This window comes from Copadichromis virginalis, linkage group LG2 (genome assembly GCF_057382275.1).
Source record: "Copadichromis virginalis isolate Kocher_CV1m ecotype Utaka linkage group LG2, C_Virginalis_male_GT1.1, whole genome shotgun sequence".
NCBI classification, from domain to species: domain Eukaryota; kingdom Metazoa; phylum Chordata; class Actinopteri; order Cichliformes; family Cichlidae; genus Copadichromis; species Copadichromis virginalis.
The window spans coordinates 14,806,808-14,824,734 of NC_140619.1; the positions used below are offsets into that span (position 1 = coordinate 14,806,808).

Below are 17,927 nucleotides of genomic sequence, written 5' to 3' on the forward strand. Positions count from 1 at the left end.
AATTTAACTAGGAAGGAATAAAATATAAATTAAGGTTAAAAATGAAATAACTGTACAACACAAATTAGAATGAAGGGTAAATTTAACTGGGAAGAATAAGATAAAGATAAATATATAAATTAAAGTTGAAAATAAAATAACTGTACAACAAAATACACAATACACAATATAGAACTATATAAGAATGTATGAAGAAATCTAAATATAAATAAATATATACACAATAACAGCAGCTGTACAAGTATTAACCGGAAATGAAGAATATAGTGACCAGTGTTGTGCAAAACCAAAGTCCAGAAAGTCCAGTGTGTGTGTAAGAACCATATGTGTGGGTCAGTACTGTGTGGTGGTGTGATTGAGAGACCGTATCGCCTGCGGGAAGAAGCTCCTCCTCAGTCTCTCTGTGTTGGTCTTCAGGGAGCGGAATCGCTTTCCTGACCTCAACAGAGAGAACAGTCTGTTGTTGGGATGGCTGAGGTCCTTCACGATCTTCCTGGCCTTGGTCCAGCACCGCCTGCTGTAGATTGAGTGCAGGTCAGGGAGCTCGGAGCGGATGGTGCGCTCAGCTGACCGCACAACCCTCTGTAGAGCTCGTCTGTCCTGCATGGTGCTGTTCCCGAACCAGGTTAAGATGTTTCCCGCCAGGATGCTCTCTATGGTGCACGAGTAAAAGTTCCTGAGCACCTTGGAGGGCAGTTGGAAGTCTCTCAAGCGTCTGAGGTGGTAGAGACGCTGTCGGGCCTTTTTCACCACGGTGTTGATGTGACAGGACCATGACAGGTCCTGCGTGATGTGAACTCCGAGGTATTTGAAGCTGTCCACTCTCTCCACTGGGCACTCGTTGATGACGGGGGTCTGGTAGTTCCTCTCCTGCTTAGTGCTGAAGTCCACTATCAGCTCCTTTGTCTTACTGACGTTTAGAAGGAGGTTGTTCCTCTGGCACCAGTTCTCCAGATTCCTAATCTCCTTCAGGTAGGCCGTCTCGTTGTTATCAGAGATCAGGCCCACCACGACGGTGTCGTCAGCAAACTTGATGATGGTGGTGGAGCTGGTAGTGGCCACACAGTCATATGTGTACAAAGAGTACAGCAGGGGGCTCAGAACACACCCCTGGGGGGCTCCAGTGCTGAGAGTGCTTATAACTTTGTTTTCTGATGTTCTTTAGTGACAAATATCTCAAAGTTGTTCGAGCTCTGCGCGTCACTCACTGCAAACACCGAAAGAGAAAAAAAAAAGGAGACCTAGGCTTAGACACACAGCAGAGGAATGGAGATTATTTCCAGGCAGTAATCAACAACGAGGATCTCCTACGATCACATGAAATCACAGGAACCTCCACATGAACTCTTATGGACATAAAGGACCTCAGCAGGCACCCTCTGACCCCTCGCAACATCTGAGGTAACAAGACCTCAAGAATCATTTCCCATTACCAAATCACTCGACACCTACACGAAGCCTCTGCCTGAAGGAACAAGAGCCTTCACCCTTCATAAAGTCAGGAACTGCCAAACACTTCTCTAAAACCTCAGCGATGGCTTGCCCAACTCTGAAAAACTCACTCCCTGAAAATGTCCGTTGCCCATACAAGACGATTTCAGATCCCGCTTCCTAATCAACAATTCCTGAAATGCTCTCAGGAACATGTGAAAAGGGAAACTGTGCTCAGTTTGTTTTACCCTCAAGATCACATCTCTAAATTCTTTACCATGTGGCTCACAGTCACAGCAGGCCGAGCCTCTCACACACACTGAGCCACGTCACTGCGAAGAGCAGGAAGTGTGTGTGCGTGACTCGCCGTGATGGGAAATGACTGCGTGGTCTCTGAAGGGAGGAGGAAACATTCCTTCCTTAACGTCTGCATGAAGACGACACACAGAATCAATGTCCTGTTTTATGAATGATGAGGAAACGACAACACACACACTGGGTCGACCAGTTAAACGTATTTAACTGATTCAAACAGATCAGCTTTCCTCAAACACAAAGCAGCTCAGCTTGTAGCCGACTCGTCCTCTGCCGTTTGTGTCTGAGCGTGCAGAACACTCTGTCCCAGCAGCAACTGTCACGTTTCTATCAGGTTTCAGCTAGCATAGCTGAGACCACTGATGTGATGATGAAATTAACCAAATTAACACGTTCAACACGAGCAGTGCTCTCTGCTCACACAATGAAAGGAACACTTTTTATTCCGAGTTCAGAGACCCACCATCTCTGAGGAGGCGTATCCTGTCATTAGGTATCAGGGTGAAACCCTTGGACCCACTGTCAGACTATGTTACATGTTTTAATGTTATATTTAACCACATATGGCCTAAAATTGCACTCGTTCAATTTAAATGTTTTATTTGAAGCATCATCTGCACACAGAGGCTTTTTCACCAGTGACAGTACGACTGTCTCTGTGGTCAACACTCGACAAACAAACGATCACAAACAAGAATTAATGAGACTTTACTTGCAAAGGTTCTCTTTTGTGCTTATAACATGGAGATGCTCACATGCAAAGTTTAAAACAGTCTTTGTTTGTTTTGCAGAGGACGACTTTTCAGCTGCTGGAATAAATTCATGGCACTGCAGCAACAGCTTTACGGCATGTTTCAGAAATATTTATATTTATATTTCCACGGCAACTTCTTCTAGAAGATATTTTAACCACCGTATGTGGAAAAACTCGCAATACATCAAGTATATATAGCACACTTGGGGCGACCGTGGCTCAGGGGGTTGGGAAGCGTATCTGTAACCGGAAGGTCGCCGGTTCGATCCCCGGGCTCTCTGTCCTGGCTCTTGGTCGCTTTGTGTCCTTGGGCAAGACACTTTACCCTACTGGTGTTGGCCAGAGGGGCCGATGGCGTGATATGGCAGCCTCGCCTCTGTCAGTCTGCCCCAGGGCAGCTGTGGCTACAACCGTAGCTTGCTTCCACCAGTGTGTGTGAATGAATAGTGGCATTGTAAAGCGCTTTGGGTGCCTTGAAAAGCGCTATATAAATCCAATCCATTATTATTATCCATTATTCTACGTCAGACCCAATGCTGAGCCATTCAGATCAGCTCTGGGAATCTCTGGAACTGTGCAGGAGCTTCTGTTTGTAACACATAACACAGTCCACATCGGCAACTTGTCCAGCTGACAGACCACCACCAGCTACAACAAAGCAGCTCTGAGCCGTCTTCTACTTCACGGTCACCATGAATCAACACATTTTTCATAAAAGCAATTAACAGTATTCGTATATTTCTCCCAATCAGCTGTTCGATCGACAGCCAGAACACAGAAATGATAAAAGCCTCATCGCTCCTCTCCCCATCCCGCTGCCCCATCATTTTAATATTTGGCTGTTTTTGGACTGCGTGTTTTATCCCACTTTTAAATCAAAGCATAGTTACATCACACACACACAAACACACCTTCAGTGATCTCCAACCTCAGCTCACCGCCTCACTGTGCGTCTCGGTTTATGAGTGTTTATTCAGCGTGTTTATTTGGGTCATGGAAGAGATAAGATCAGCTGATAGCGTTTACGGTTTCATAAACGACTCATGAGACATGATCAAAGAGCCAATCAGCAGAGAGCATAGGAACCTGAGCGGTGGACAAGCTGATGAACGGAGCCGGAAACAGAAGACGCGCTTGAAGGAGAGAAGAAGAAGAAGGACACAGGAAGGAAGATGTAGGTCAGAATAACGTCAGCGAAGGGAAAAGGGGGGGAGAGCGGTCATGACTTCACTGAGCAGGAGGAGGAGGAGGAGGAAAGGTGGAGTGACAGAGGAGAGGGCGCCCTTGGTAAGACCCTCCCCCCGCTGCTGATGCAGGTGTGTTTCACCTAACTGAGTGTGAACCTCCCTCAGCATGCAGCTCACATCCTCCTCACGTGGCTCTGACTCATCCCCATCCTTTCTTCATTCCTACCATCATGCAGCCTTCCCTCGTTGGCCACTCTGCCCTTTTCTCCACTTACAGTTTCCTCGTATACTCTTTTTACCCTCGTCCATCAGAGGACAGTCTGATTGAATGTTACCACTCCTCCCTCCATCATCCTCCCTTCCCTCCACCACAGCCATCAATCAATAAAACCATCCCTGAACATGACACGCATGCACAGGCACACACATGAGGACATCCCACGTATGTAGAACATGTCCCAGAACATCAGTGCACACGTGACGCTGCAGCAGCGGAAGGCGATACGAGGCTGCGGCGTGCTTGTAGTGCTGCACTGACTCTGAATAGCGACAAAGACTGTAAGCTTCTCGACATGAATCAGACGCCGGGAGGAGGAAGCAGCTCGGCGAGGAGCAATTCTGCTCCTGTTTCCAGGAAGGATTGTGTTAACCGTCTCTGCAAAGATACAAACCAAACATAAACACGTGTGCAGCATCCAATCAGGTGAGGGGATTCACTGCAGGTCCAAAAGTCAAACTGCGTCAGAGCATTTACAGGAAGGCTCTCAGAGCCTCCAGACGCCCATTTAAGGCATTGATGCAGTGATTTACTGCTGACCTGCGTGTGATTGAGAGCAGATGTTTGCTCGTGTTTCATTGAAGCCTTTCTGTCGCTCCCCACGTTTATTCCAACTGCTGCGAATGTACACCGGCTCTGACACTCTGACCCCATATCGGGTCGAGTTCAGGTGAGCGCGAGGAGGCGGAGCTTTGACTCCTGCCGATCGAAGTCAGGGCTCAAATTTTTGCAGTCATCAAGCATCAGTTGAGGGAGAAGTGGAAGCGACCAGAAGGTGAGAGCAGCACGTACGTGCCCGCTTTTGCACAAAGCAGGTCCTGACTTGTGCCAAAGAGCCTGAGATGTGACTTTAAATGAGAGGTTTTGCTGAGTGACCGCACGGCGCTCCGTCATCCCCTCTCTGAAAGCAAACGGCAGCAGAGGCGGGTTTATTCCTCCCTGACACCACGGCCCGTCAGCATCACTCAGAGTGTCTCTGAAGCCGTTACTGCTCGAACGGGCAGATTAAACAAATGAGCATGAAATTAATGCAGAATACTCACATCTTTGAAGTTACTGACAGACAAGAGACGAAGGCTCTGCGCTGAGCCTCCGCCTCGTGCTGGAACAGCAGAGGTAATGTGCAAATGAATGAGCCTGACCTCTGAGATCTGCTCACTATCAGCTCCTTCAGAAGGCCCTCACTGTGTAATTCTGCTGTTTTGGGGGGTGGAGGTGTGGTGGGACCCATTTGTGGTTAATGTGTGCCTGAGCGAAAGCAGCGAGACGCTACCAACACGAAGAGTCCGCCGGGACAATCGTGCATTAAACCTGGGCTATTTATAGCACGCCTGCACGTGGGAGAGCTATCTGGGCTAAAAGGAGAGAGTGGATGTGGAAAGGCCAGCGAGGCTCTGCGGTGGAGCTCCAGCATCCTTCGTTTCTATCTTTAAACACTCAGATTCCTCAAAGCTTATCTCTGGGTTGGCTAAGCGCGAGCGCCGCGTCTTTCCACTGGACTCAGAGTTACACAAGCTGAAATCATCTCGTTAGCTGAGGTCACCCTTCAAAGGTGAACGCTTTTTTAACTCTTTAAGAAAAATATGAAGCAAGAAAAATCTCAAAGAACACACAACTATCTGCAGACGGGTCCAGAAAGGACACAAGCCAATCACGAGGAGCAAGGAGGCCACACACAACTGGTACAAACATTAGCTTCTCTGGTGATTCATAACTTGAGTGAAATTAGGCTGTCATGTTTTTGTACATGCATCACACCTCCTCCAAACTTTGTGCCAAAAATCACGACAATAAAAATAGCGGAGCGTTGATAATAACGTGTAACTTTATTGATCCACACGCAGGAATCAAAGCTCGGCTGCTGTCCTGGCAGCTGGACGCAGGCCTGTTGTAATGTTGCGCAAGGTCAGTCACAAGTCCGGTCATGTGAGAGCTGTCCCAACTACACACACACACACACACTAACACACACACACACACACACACACACACACACACACACACACACACACAAGCAACACCATACAAGGTCAGGCTCTCTAGACTGCACACCGCAGGAGGCTGAGAGCGGAGCACTGGGTGGTGTTTCCAGGTTAGCGAGTTTCAGAGACCGGGCTGCCCTCAGGGCCTGCAGCTCCAGATCAGCTGAGATTACCAAACAGCTGATGTTGCAACAGCACTCACTGCAGAATCACTGAAATAATCCCGGAACACAAAAGGAAGTAATCGATGCTTCGATCGACACCTTTCCCAAACTCCTGATCCTCTGAGCAGCGAATCCACGATTAGTCTGCTCCCCGTGGCTTTAGTGCGATCATGAACATATTTTATCGGGACTTGAAATGACCCAAGCTCAGTAATAAGGAAAAGGAGGCGTGGCACAGACGTGAAGGTGAGGTGACGGACGCTCCCATAGAGCTGAAAAATGGTGATGAGAGGCGGCGGATGAAGAAGGTGTAATCACATCCAAGCTCCGCATAAAGAACTGACATGGAGGAGATAAGGCCTTTAATGCCCACTTTGTTGTAAGTCACTTTGACAGGAAGTGCTTGGTGCAGGAATCTGACGGCCCACAGAACCACAGCAGGAGAACACAAGCTGACGCAGTGATACCTGCAGCTGATCGCAGTCACAGGGTCTGTTTGAAGGTTCACTGCGACACACCTGCGAGCGGTGGAAGGATTTCAACTTCCACGCAGCCGGTAAAGAAAGGATGAGCTTAATCACAGCAGACAAAAAAGTGCCCCTCCCTCCTCCCCCCACAAAGAGCCAATTACCTGCCGTTTGATTATTGAGGCACAAAGTGAGACAGTGAAAGCTCACAGGGGTATATGCCAAGGCTGAGCGTTTAGTCCATTTGTCCCGAGAAGCTTGACTGAGCGCCACAGCGTTTTTCCCTCGCCTCCTCCTGCGACAGCTCACCGTGTAAACTCAACTTTAATCTGCTGATTGACCAATAACATGCAGATGATGCCACAAACATGCAAACATGGTTCTGTCAGGCTGCTGTAACATAGCTTGGTTGCTGAGATCTCTGATCCATCCATTCTGCTGCATGGGGACTCCCAGAGCAGCTCTGCATGACTCACAGCTCAAAATAATCCTCCTTTCTCTGATACCGAGCCTCCGTGCAGAACTTCAGTTCATCCTTGTTGATTGGCTGCCCTTCGCTAACAGCAGGATGGTGGAGCCTGAGCTCAGCAGCAGCAGCAGCAGCAGCAGGAGGGAAACGACCTGCTCTACCACACCGAGCTCTTCACACTCATTCAGACAGAGCCACGGGACGTTTGTCCATCAGAATTTCCAAGGCACTGATGGGACAGGGGTCACAGGTGTGTCTGTGCACAAGAGAAAGCCCCGCCCCCAGATCTCTGTTTCCTTACAAAGACAAACAGCTCAGAGCTGGAACAGGGTCTGGATTCTGGACTTACTCTTTTCTGTCTGAGAGAAGAAAGAAGAAACTTTACACAACGTAAATGTGCTATTACAGTGTGTGTGTGTGTGTGTGTAAACCACACACACTTGTAATAGGTGTATATGTGTGTGTCCTGTCATAGTGTGTTTGTTACTATCTTTAGCTCTTATCCTGGTCTCATGACCAGTTCTTCCACAGAGTGCTGCTGACTCGAGGAGCTGCTGCCAGACAAACAGGAGTGTGTGTCTGTGTGTGTGCGCGTGTGTGTGTATAGTGATGAGTAAAACTGAGGCCAACTGAAGGAGGAAGTGAGATGCTGCTAAACCAGAGTGCTGTGAAGTACTGGCTGTTCCCATCACTGCTGCTGCTTCAGGGTGTGTGTGTGTGTGTGTGTGTGTGTGTGTAGTGGGGTATAATGACTTGTCCTGCTGAGGTGCCATTTTTATGTTGTATATTTAAAGCAGGACTGAAACAATGTGTGATCACAGATCTGAGAACAGCCCCACCCTCTCCTCCGGCTTCACACAGGTGTCCGTTCTTAAATCTCCCAGTAGGAACCCTGGACCTCCTCCAGCAGTGGGAAACCGTCCTTCAACATGATTTTCATTTCTGGGTGGTGATGAGATGTCATAAAGAGCCACGGCCGGCCAAGACTATGTCTGTGTGTCAGCCTGCACCAAAGGTCATGACCTTCAGTGTGATCAGACCAAAACTCTGGTGGATGCTCTGTGTGAGAGCTCTGCCCAAAGACGTCACAGGTGAAGCATCTTTCACCTGTGAGGTGATTAGGGCTGAACGATATATCGCATTTGCGATAATATCGCGACATGATCAAGTGCAATTTTCTAACCGCAAAGGCTGTGATTATACTCTGGACATGTCCAAATTCATGGGCTGCATCCTCCTGAGGCCGCATTTGTAGACCGATTACGTCACAGCGACGCGCCGAAGGCTGTCCAAATTCGTAGACTCCTCCGAATGTAGCCGACAAATGCGTCCTCCTTTTCCCCGAATTTGAAGGATGGGTCGGGTGTGTCCTTTGTGGCCTACCATATCCCAGAATTCATAGCACGGCCCAGCCAAACTCCAGTTTCCAACAATGGCGGCCGCTACTAAGTTTTAAAATTACTCATACTAATCTTTCTGGGTCACAAAATAAACTTTTAACATTTTTTTTGAGGCGAGAAAGTAGTTGTGTAAACATCAAATATCTGCTCGGTTTATCAAGATATCGCATATTTGCAAAAGTGCTTCGACGTTTTCGGAGGCGTCTGCTACCCACCAGCTCGACAGCTAGCCGGGAGCTCGAGGGTTACTGATGCGGCCGAGAACGGCACAACTCCCGGCACATCATTTTCAGATCACCGCAGACTTTCGCTGCTCGGGTTAAACGTAATATATAAGTCACTTAGACAACCTAAAAATGTTATTGTTAGGCTTTTTTCAGTGTTTTGTTTGTTCGTGAGTAAATCGGTTTGGCTGAGATTAAAGTTATTAGATTAGATAAAATAAAACTTTATTAATCCCCCGGGTGGGTTCCTCCTTGGTTTTCACACAGCTGACTAAACGTCAAACAGAAAACTTATTAAACAGAAGTATGAGACAGTCGAGAATTTACACCAGTGTCTGGTTATATTTTAGATAGCAAGAAGCAGACGGCCGAGTTTATTAAGCTCCACCGAGACAGCGGTGACGCTAATCAGAAGGCTAGACCGTCCAATTTCACGGCCGTTTACTTCCGGCCTACCCGACCTTCTGAGGACCAGTGCGGCCTCTTCAGCTTTGCCTCTGCCACTTGAAGATGTCGTGGAGGCAGAGTTGAATAGTTACCTGTTGACCCCTGTCATTGACGGAGAGGATGATCCCTTAGCCTGGTGGAAGGTGCACAACATTCACTTTCCACGACTGTGCAAGATGGCCCGCAAATATCTGTGTGTGCCAGCCACAAGTGCCCCCTCAGAGCGTCTGTTCAGCACTGGAGGGAATATAGTGACCTGCACTCGCTCATCCTTAAAGCCAGCAAAAGTAGATATGCTGGTCTTCCTAGCAAAAAACCTGTGAGCTAGGATGATTATGGCTAGCTGAGCCATACTCATTGTTTATACAATTGCTATTATGTTTGCACTTTATGTGTAATGTTACTGACTGCAGAGATCAGTAAGATGTGTGCATTTTTTATTTATTAGTTTTATTTATTTAATATTATTTTTTAATTTAATGACTGTCTAGTAGTTCACAGATGTCGAAAAACTGAGTGTGGTAAAGCCACCGATTTTTTTTAATGTATATTTCTGCAATCTGCACATTGCACTGACTTTCATTTTAATGTTTACACCAGGGTTCCTTGTCAGCACTTTATGCTCAGATGTTTGTAAGCTAAAAATAAACTATTGTGTATGTTCAAATATACTGTTGTGATTGAAGAAGTTAAATAAAAATGTCAGTCATCAATTCATGCATCACCTCATGTCATCATAACAGAGGTCTGTCTTCCAGGAAAGAACAGTTTAAAATTAATGTAATATAGTATTGGCCATACTATATGATGTATTGCTTGTCTTTGTTTAATAATACAGAAGACAAAGACCTTAAAAAATAATCGCATATCGCATCGCAATCGCAATATTGGGGCAAAAAAATCGCAATTAGATTATTTTCCATAATCGTTCAGCCCTAGAGGTGATTAATCTCAGTTTAATGATCTAATCCAGCTGCAGAGTTACTGGAGTTCTAACCCAGCTGTAGGAAACTGTCAGGAACACTGATAACTAGTGGTGCAACGGATCAAATATCTCATGGTTCGGATCGGATCAACGGTTTTAAGTCACGGATCGGATTTTCAGATCAGCAAAAAAAGGAAAAAAAAGACCATTTACTTATTTAAGTATTTTTTCCTATTAAAAAACATTCAGCTCAAGACTCATTCCATGCACTTATATAAAAATAAATTAAGGTGCAATATGGACTTTATGGACAATACTGGGCATCCTCTGCACACGGCCATAAACAACCAGAGGAGTCTGTTCAGCGAGAGGTTGCTTCTCCCAAAGTCAAGGATGAGCAGACTTAAAAACTCCTTTGTCCCACACGCTATCAAACTGTTTAACTCCTCGCTGGATGGGAGAGGGAGGGGAAACAGGGGGACAAAGGAGAGGGGGGACAAGTAAGCTGTAGTGCCTTTTCCCTGTGCAATAGTTTTTGTTAACATCCAACGGTGTAATAGACTCACAATACTTGAAATGTGCCGTTACCTTGTATTCTTATTCCTATTTATCCCTTTTGTATACTCTGTATTTATGTATGTGTATATGTGGTATATTTCTGCTCACATTCTGCAACTTCTGTCTGTGCTATGCTACTGGAAACTGAATTTCCCAGAGGAACCCATGGGATTAATAAAGTTTCACCTAATCTAATCTAATCTATAGGGCAGTACAGGGCTTTGTATCTACCACTCCGCTGTGATATAATGAGTGGTCACGGTCATGTGGCTTTCCGTTGCCCTGGAGCTCCACCCATTTGTAGTTAGGGCAACAGAAGATGCCTGGGACAGTTCAGCTGTAACTTTTAACTTTTCCTGCTTATACATGCTTGGAACGATCTTGTCACAGAAGTGGACACTCAGCGTGGCTCAAGCACGTTCATCATAGTTTAACCCCTTGTTATGCACAACGGAGTACGGCCTCACGTCTGCAGCTAAACACCTCAGTAGCTTTTGTAATAGCTTTAGCCCAGTTGGATTGGGCAGCAAAGGGCTGCTTAAATGCCGCAAAGTCCTCTGCTCCTCCACTTGGACCGCTAGCACTGACCATAACTACCGCTTGACAGACTGACCACCATACACATACTTTTCACGTGTGTGCCGAACCGTGGAGTGGGATCGGTTCGGATTACGGATCAACCGTGATCCGTTGCACCACTACTGATAACAGCCTCCTGCTGAGCTGAGTGAGCATCTCACCACCTCACGTCTAACTATCTGTTAGCTGTGGTTCTAAGATTGTTCATGCAGGCTCGGCACCACAAACTCCTGAATCCGCTCTGACGAATTACACTCAGTCCCACTCAGCGTTCATGAAACTGTCATACTTTTATGTCTCTGGTGCGTCTGTGAAGCTCCGCCCTCCCTCGTTACTGCCACAAGCTTCAAATGTGAGCAATGACCCAACCTTAGCAGAGATGAAGTGAGGACCAGACAAATTGTGGTCAAGAGCGCGACGTGGGGAAGTGCTCGACCTCAGGCTGTTCTGTTTTGACATAGCCAAAAGTACGCTTCTAGATTCTGTTTCTTTCTTCTTTTCCTCCCCTTCGTTCCAAATCCTCATTTCATCCCCCTCTTTAAGTCTAAAACCAGAAGCCCAGGCACGAGTCAGCCAATCAGAACATTTTGATTCATTTCAGTTTCAATGTTGAGAAACAAAACTTCTGTTTTTGGTTTTTATGGGAATATTTCTGTGAGCGTCTCTTCTGCTCGCTGAATGAGCCACATGTCAGAGACTTCCTGTCCAGCTTGACAATGCGACAAACATTGTCCGTATGCAGGGTTTGGGTCCATCCGTCCGTCGTGGCTCAGACTCGCAAGGGTTAACAAACAGAGTCCGGGTTTCTTTGGGTTCGTGCGTCGTGGAATCCGGCCCGTCTACCTGTCTCTCTTTCTTCCTGCTGGCAGATCCGTTACACTGATCTCACCTCCAGCCAACCTCTGTCGCTCTGAAACCTAATCTGGCTTCATCCACCCCCCCACACCACCCCGCCTTCACGACTCCTCCACCTCTCAGGCAGGGAGAGCAGCAGAGGCGTGGGGCTAAATCTAGCCTGAGTATAAGAGGCTAATGATGCAAGGATGGAAATACGCACGTTAAGCTGATCAGTCTTTACCAGACTCGACAGGCCGGAGCTGTGCTAACACTCTTCCTGTTGTCCCATCCTGCCCTCAGGTAAATTATATCCACCTGAGCTCAAGAGCCATCCTTGAGACACAGCCTGGCAGTCGCTGGACTTATTGACTGGGCTTCCTGGGATGTAGGCAGATCCAGTAAGACTTCAGATTAGCAGTAAAGGCTAAATCCGACTATTCTTGGGGCTGATGGGTACAAGTCTGAGACAGGGGGGGGGGGCAGGTGTTTTTTAATTACACCCATAAACAGAAAATCAAAGCCCTGCAACAGTAGAGAACACCTGGACCCAAAGTGTGAACATTCAGACAGTGTGGAGTGACAGCGAGGTGCAGAACGGTGATGGAGCGAGGAAAACGAAGGCGAGCGGCTGGCGGAGTTGGCTCTGCGGGGCTGCTGGGTAATGGGATCTGAGGGGGAGGGCCGATTTAAAGCTCAGGTATAAGAGTGTTGGTGGCAGCTGAGATAGCATGGAGGCCGAGTAGGGCTGCTCAATTAATCGAATTTTAATCACGATTATGATCTGGGCTTTCAACGATCATTAAAAATGACTGAGCCGATTATTAGCCCCTCCCTCATTTATCCGCAACACCTTAAAGGCCGGTCCGTGAAAATATTGTCGGGCATAAACCGGTCCGTGGCGCAAAAAAGGTTGGAGACCGCTGATTAAGAGGACCCGAGGGAAGCTCGGAAAGCTAAGCAGAAGTTATTTGGAGAGGAGAGTGACTGCCATTGGTTGAAAAGAGAGGTTAAAAAAAAAAACTTCAGTGGTGTTGCACACTATTTTATATTATTTTTTAAAGTCATTGAAGCCGGTCAGAGCAGCACGCTCCGTTTTGTGTAACTATTTTTAAATCCCTGTAGAACCTGAACCACGTAAGCTAGCGCAATAATTTGTTTTGCATATGAAACCGGAGGAGTTGTACTTACATCTTATGCCATCAGCTTGTCCTCGGTCACGGTTTCCTTCCACATAAAGCTTTGCAAAAATTGCATAAAAAGCGCTTGCAGGAACAAAAACATAATATCCCAGAAACACGCTTTGCCGAGCCGATCAGCTGTTCGTAACACTTCCCACAGTGAAACAGACGTCAGCGCGAACTATCAAATGTCCGCCATTTCCTCCCCGAAACCGGAAGTGACATCATTTTCGCGGAAATGTAGTTTTTTACTTGTAGGCCTATACTGGTCATGTTTGACTTTTCTGAATAGTTTCTGGGATACTTAGAACTTGTATTGCACTGCTGGAAATAGCTTATTTTGATGCACCTGCTGTTTTCTTTGCAAATTTGCATCATAGGATTGTTTTTTCGTTTTTCCTGCAGTGTATATAAAAATTGGTGATGAAAGAGGAGAGTCGGCCACACTGAACTGAACTGGTTTCACTTCCAGTTGAACACACAGAGACGCTCCAATGGACCGTCGGCACAGCTAAACATGGAGAGGAAGGCCTCATCGTGATAAATTAAAGAAACATGAAGTTAAGCTTAGACCGAGTGTCCTCTGTATCCTCCACAGTTTCCCTTTCAGAGACCTGTGCTGATTGAAGTGCCACTGAGCACGCTTTATCCCTCAGTGTCTACGCACTTCTAGTCTCAGGTGTCCGGCCATCCCAGTATCTCATTCCAGAGCGCTGTAGCTCGCCCTTTAGCTGCTCTCCATCCATCAGCCCAACCAGTTTTCAAGATGAAAACTGGAATTCAGTTTTCCAGATGAAATTACTTTATTTAATCTTATACCTCAGGGTTTTACTGTGAAATATACACAACAGCAGCTGTATATTTTACCTGCCCTGTTTCTGAGCCCCGCCCCGGTCTCCTCTCACCTAGTTTCCTACAGCTCATTATTTAACCTCTCACCTGTGAAGCTGTACCTGCACCTGCTTCCATCATGTCTGCGAGGTCTTCAAGGATCAGAGGATCTGACAGGCTCCTCAAAGCTGTGCTAGCCATTAGTGGAGCTGATCCCTGCCATACAAACACACCCGACCCAAGCTCATCCACCTCCCTGTGCTCCTACAGCATTGCCTCCACCCCTCCTCCTCCTCTTACTTCATGCAGTCCACATGCTTGTTTTTGCACTGAGGTGCTTGTTAAAGGAGCAGGAGTACCCATCATGCCTTTCTGCTCCTCCTCTTCATCCTGTGACACGTTCTGAATTTTATTACTGCCCCAAATTATTCCTGTGAACTTCAACCTCACATCGCTCGCACTGATCCCACTAATGTGCATCCAACCACCCTCCAGTAATCCACATCTATCACAGCCCCCCCAGCTCCACCCACCTCCACCTCCACCCTGTTAATCTATATTTTCAGTCAGACACAGTTTGTAATCTCTTAACAGGATTGAGAAAATCAGAGAGAACCTCATCAGGTCAGCAGGGCAGGGGATAATGAGTGCGTGTGTGTGTGTAAAGGAGGATGAAACTAACAAAGAAGGATAAAGGCTTCATCGCCAGCAGGTGGATTCTGTGGGAATCTGATGGTCAGAGGTTTCCTGACCATCAGTGACAAGAAGGAGTCCTGCAGCAGATGGTGAGGTCGCCACAGTGCCCTGACATCATTGAGTCGATCTGGGATTAAATGAGGAAGACTCAGACAGCCTAAACCATCCGAAGGACGGCGGCAGGTTCTCCAAGACAGAAGCAGGAGCGCAGCAGGAGCCTCGCCTTACGTTTGACCAATGCATCGAAACCGTTTTCACCAAATCTCAGACGCCTGCATGGCGCCACACCCGCTCATTCTGAAACTACAGCACTTCCCCCTGACCTTAATTCAAGTGTGACAGGTCAGCCAATCAGATTACTTCACTTTCATTTAAACTCACGGTCACGCCTTTTTGACCCGTCAGCTGATCAGATTTCATTAATCGAGGCCAACTATATGTGAATCCCAGCTGGTCAAACTTGTTCACAAACTTGTTTCAAATCTAAACTTAAAGATCTCATTTTCAGCCTCTGGACCAAACGGAGTCTGCACCTCCTCAGCCTTGCTGCCGTCCTTCCTGCTTCATAACCACGCCGTCAGCAAAACTGCAGCACGCCGCAGCAGAGCACACGCCTTCAACTTATTGTGACTAAAGAACTGCTGAGGCTCAGGAACACCTCAGACAAACAGAGCAAGGACGCCGGGAGGAAATACGATCCTTTTGCCTCACAATACGATATGGCGAGTTGCAGCAGCGGCAGCGGCAGCGGCAGCAGCAGCGGCAGCAGCAGCGGCAGCGGTGGGCTTTAATCAATCATCAAGAGTCAAATTAGATAATGGCTCAGCGTGTGGAACCACCTGATTGCACACAAAGCCCCTACAGGTGAACTCAAACTCACAGAGGTGTAAGGCATCACTTCCCTGACCCTAAAACACCACAGACAGGAAGGTGGCGAGCTCACGGAGCGGGCTGAGGGCGGAGAAGGTGAAGTAACGAGCTGGAGGCTTGCAGGCCCTGCTGCCCTCTGCTACCGTGACATCCACGCACTCTGGACTTCTTTATCTGCTTGTCAATCAATCACAACAGCCAATCGATCAGCCTTTACTTCCTGGCACGGTCAATAACAGGAGCGGCCACAGCACATGCATCTGAGTCCAGAACCAAATTCAACCTGCACCCGTCTGTAGTGTGTGTCTGTAGCGCAGCTCAGACGTGTAAACCTCATGAAACCGTGAACACTCAAAGCTAATTACACGCCTAATCACATCCTGTTTGCACTCGTACAAACATAAACAAATCTGTGTGTGTGTGTGTGTGTGTGTGTTTCTGCAGGCTGCAGGTTACAGTGTGGAGCTGCATCAGTTCTTGGTCAGTTAACAACACCTACTGTGCGCGCAGTACACACACACACACACACACACACACACACACACACACACACACACACACACACACACTCATCCGTGATCCAGAGTTCGTCTGCAGGGCACTCTCACTTCTCTTCTAATGGAACGTGTCGTGTGTAACTAATAGAAAAATCTTATCACTGCTGGACATCTCTCACATACGCACACACACACACACACACACGGCTGCTTTCTCAAGGTCGTTCTGATACTCGTAGGAAGTGTGTGTGTTTGAGTGTGTGATCTGCAGGAGGACAGACAGCAGTGAAAGCTTCAGGAGCATCAGAAACATCATGGCACACAAGCACTGATCATACAGACAACACCTCTGCCTCCCCTTCAATCACACACACACACACACACACACACACACACACACAGGTGTGAGTGCAGCCAGCTCATTAAGGGGTCAAACGAATTCAAGCTTTTAAATTCCTCCTTCTGTTTGTGTGTGTGCAGTATGTGTGCGTGCGCATCCTCTCTCTTTCCATCATCCTTTCCCCTCACTCTGTTTCTGTGCTCTTTCACTTCTCCTCAACCACCCACAGATCCCCACCCCTCCATTGCCTCCACCTTGTCTCGCTGTAGCAGAGCAGAAAGGTGAAGCCGAGCATCACGACACACCCCGCCCCTCCCTCTCAGTCGATGCTTCCCTGCATCTACAGAGTCACGACTCCTTAATGGTGCGAGAAGGGCAGCTGAGGCGGAGGAGATGGCAACGTGGAGGAAACAGCTGATGAATCTTTTTTCCTGCTTTCCTGAAAGCACCTGAATGCAACAATGGGACCTTTTTACCCAGGCTGAATCACAATGCGACGGCAAAATTAAGATATGATGGAGTACCTTTCTGTACATTTCACTCTGACACAAACAGACTAACAGCTGCCCATGAGCCAAATACATCCCATCGATCAACAACAAATAATCAATCAGCTTCTTTCCAAGACCGCGGCCACTAGTCACCTTTACCACTCTCAACTCGTTCCAGATGCTGACTAATGAAGCCAGTTTCTGTCTAATATGTGTTGACGCACCTGCTCCTGAGACCCAACGATCCGCTCACATTAAAGAAAGCTTAATCACCCAGTGACCCCCGAGTTTCACCATCAACACAGTAAAACCCACAGAGCTGTGGGTCACCCATAAACATGTTAAGTGGCAGACAGACACGCTGTAAAAGACGATGATTTGAATACTTCATCTAAGATTTTTAAACCTTAGGAGGATCGGGGCACGTGGCTGAAAGGTCAGAGTGCAGCCAAGAGCAAAAAGCGGCATCGTCCCAAACCAGCCATAAGCATCAATTATCAGAGCTCACGTGCAAACATCAGTTCCACAGAGGACCGATTCGCAGGCGCTCATTCCACTGACATCCCTGAAACTACAGATGGATCAGGACCAGCAGCTTTCCCGAGGATGCCTCAGCTCTCCGAGCAGCCCTGAAACCCACGCCGCTCCTGATCTCTCCTCTCCGAGTCTAAATATGGAAGTTATTTTTGCAGCCACGCTCGTCATCCATCTCTCCCCTCTCTCCCCAGGGAGCAGCTCTAATGCAGTGAGAGAGACGCAGGCAGACCTGCAAACATCAGCAGAGCCTCCTGCCTTCTCCATCACAGAAACCCATGCACCCCCATAGACACCCACACACCCATAGACACCTACAGACATAAAACTGAAGGAAGAAAAGGAGGAGGTGAGCAGCTCTTGGGAGAAAAGGTTCAAAGTTCAATGTTCCAGTGTCACTTTATCCTTGGTGTGTGTCTGTTTGTGCGCATGTGTGGGCGTGTGTGAAGTATGGGGCTGTCACTGTATCCTCCA

At 47.5% G+C, this 17,927-nt stretch overlaps 1 protein-coding gene across 2 annotated transcripts in view; it reads right to left on the reverse strand.

Annotated features, from left to right (window-relative positions):
• ppargc1b (peroxisome proliferator-activated receptor gamma, coactivator 1 beta) overlaps positions 1-17,927 on the reverse strand; it is a 58,190-nt gene that overhangs the window by 18,990 nt on the left and 21,273 nt on the right. The window contains exon 1 of one of the 2 annotated variants that reach the window (XM_085471935.1): positions 11,549-12,067. The exons of the other annotated variant lie outside the window; for it this stretch is intronic. Coding sequence (XP_085328061.1) covers positions 11,549-11,704 — 156 coding nt within the window. The 5' untranslated portion in view covers positions 11,705-12,067. Of the gene's footprint in view, positions 1-11,548; positions 12,068-17,927 lie in introns of those variants that run through there. 2 annotated transcript variants of the gene reach the window in all.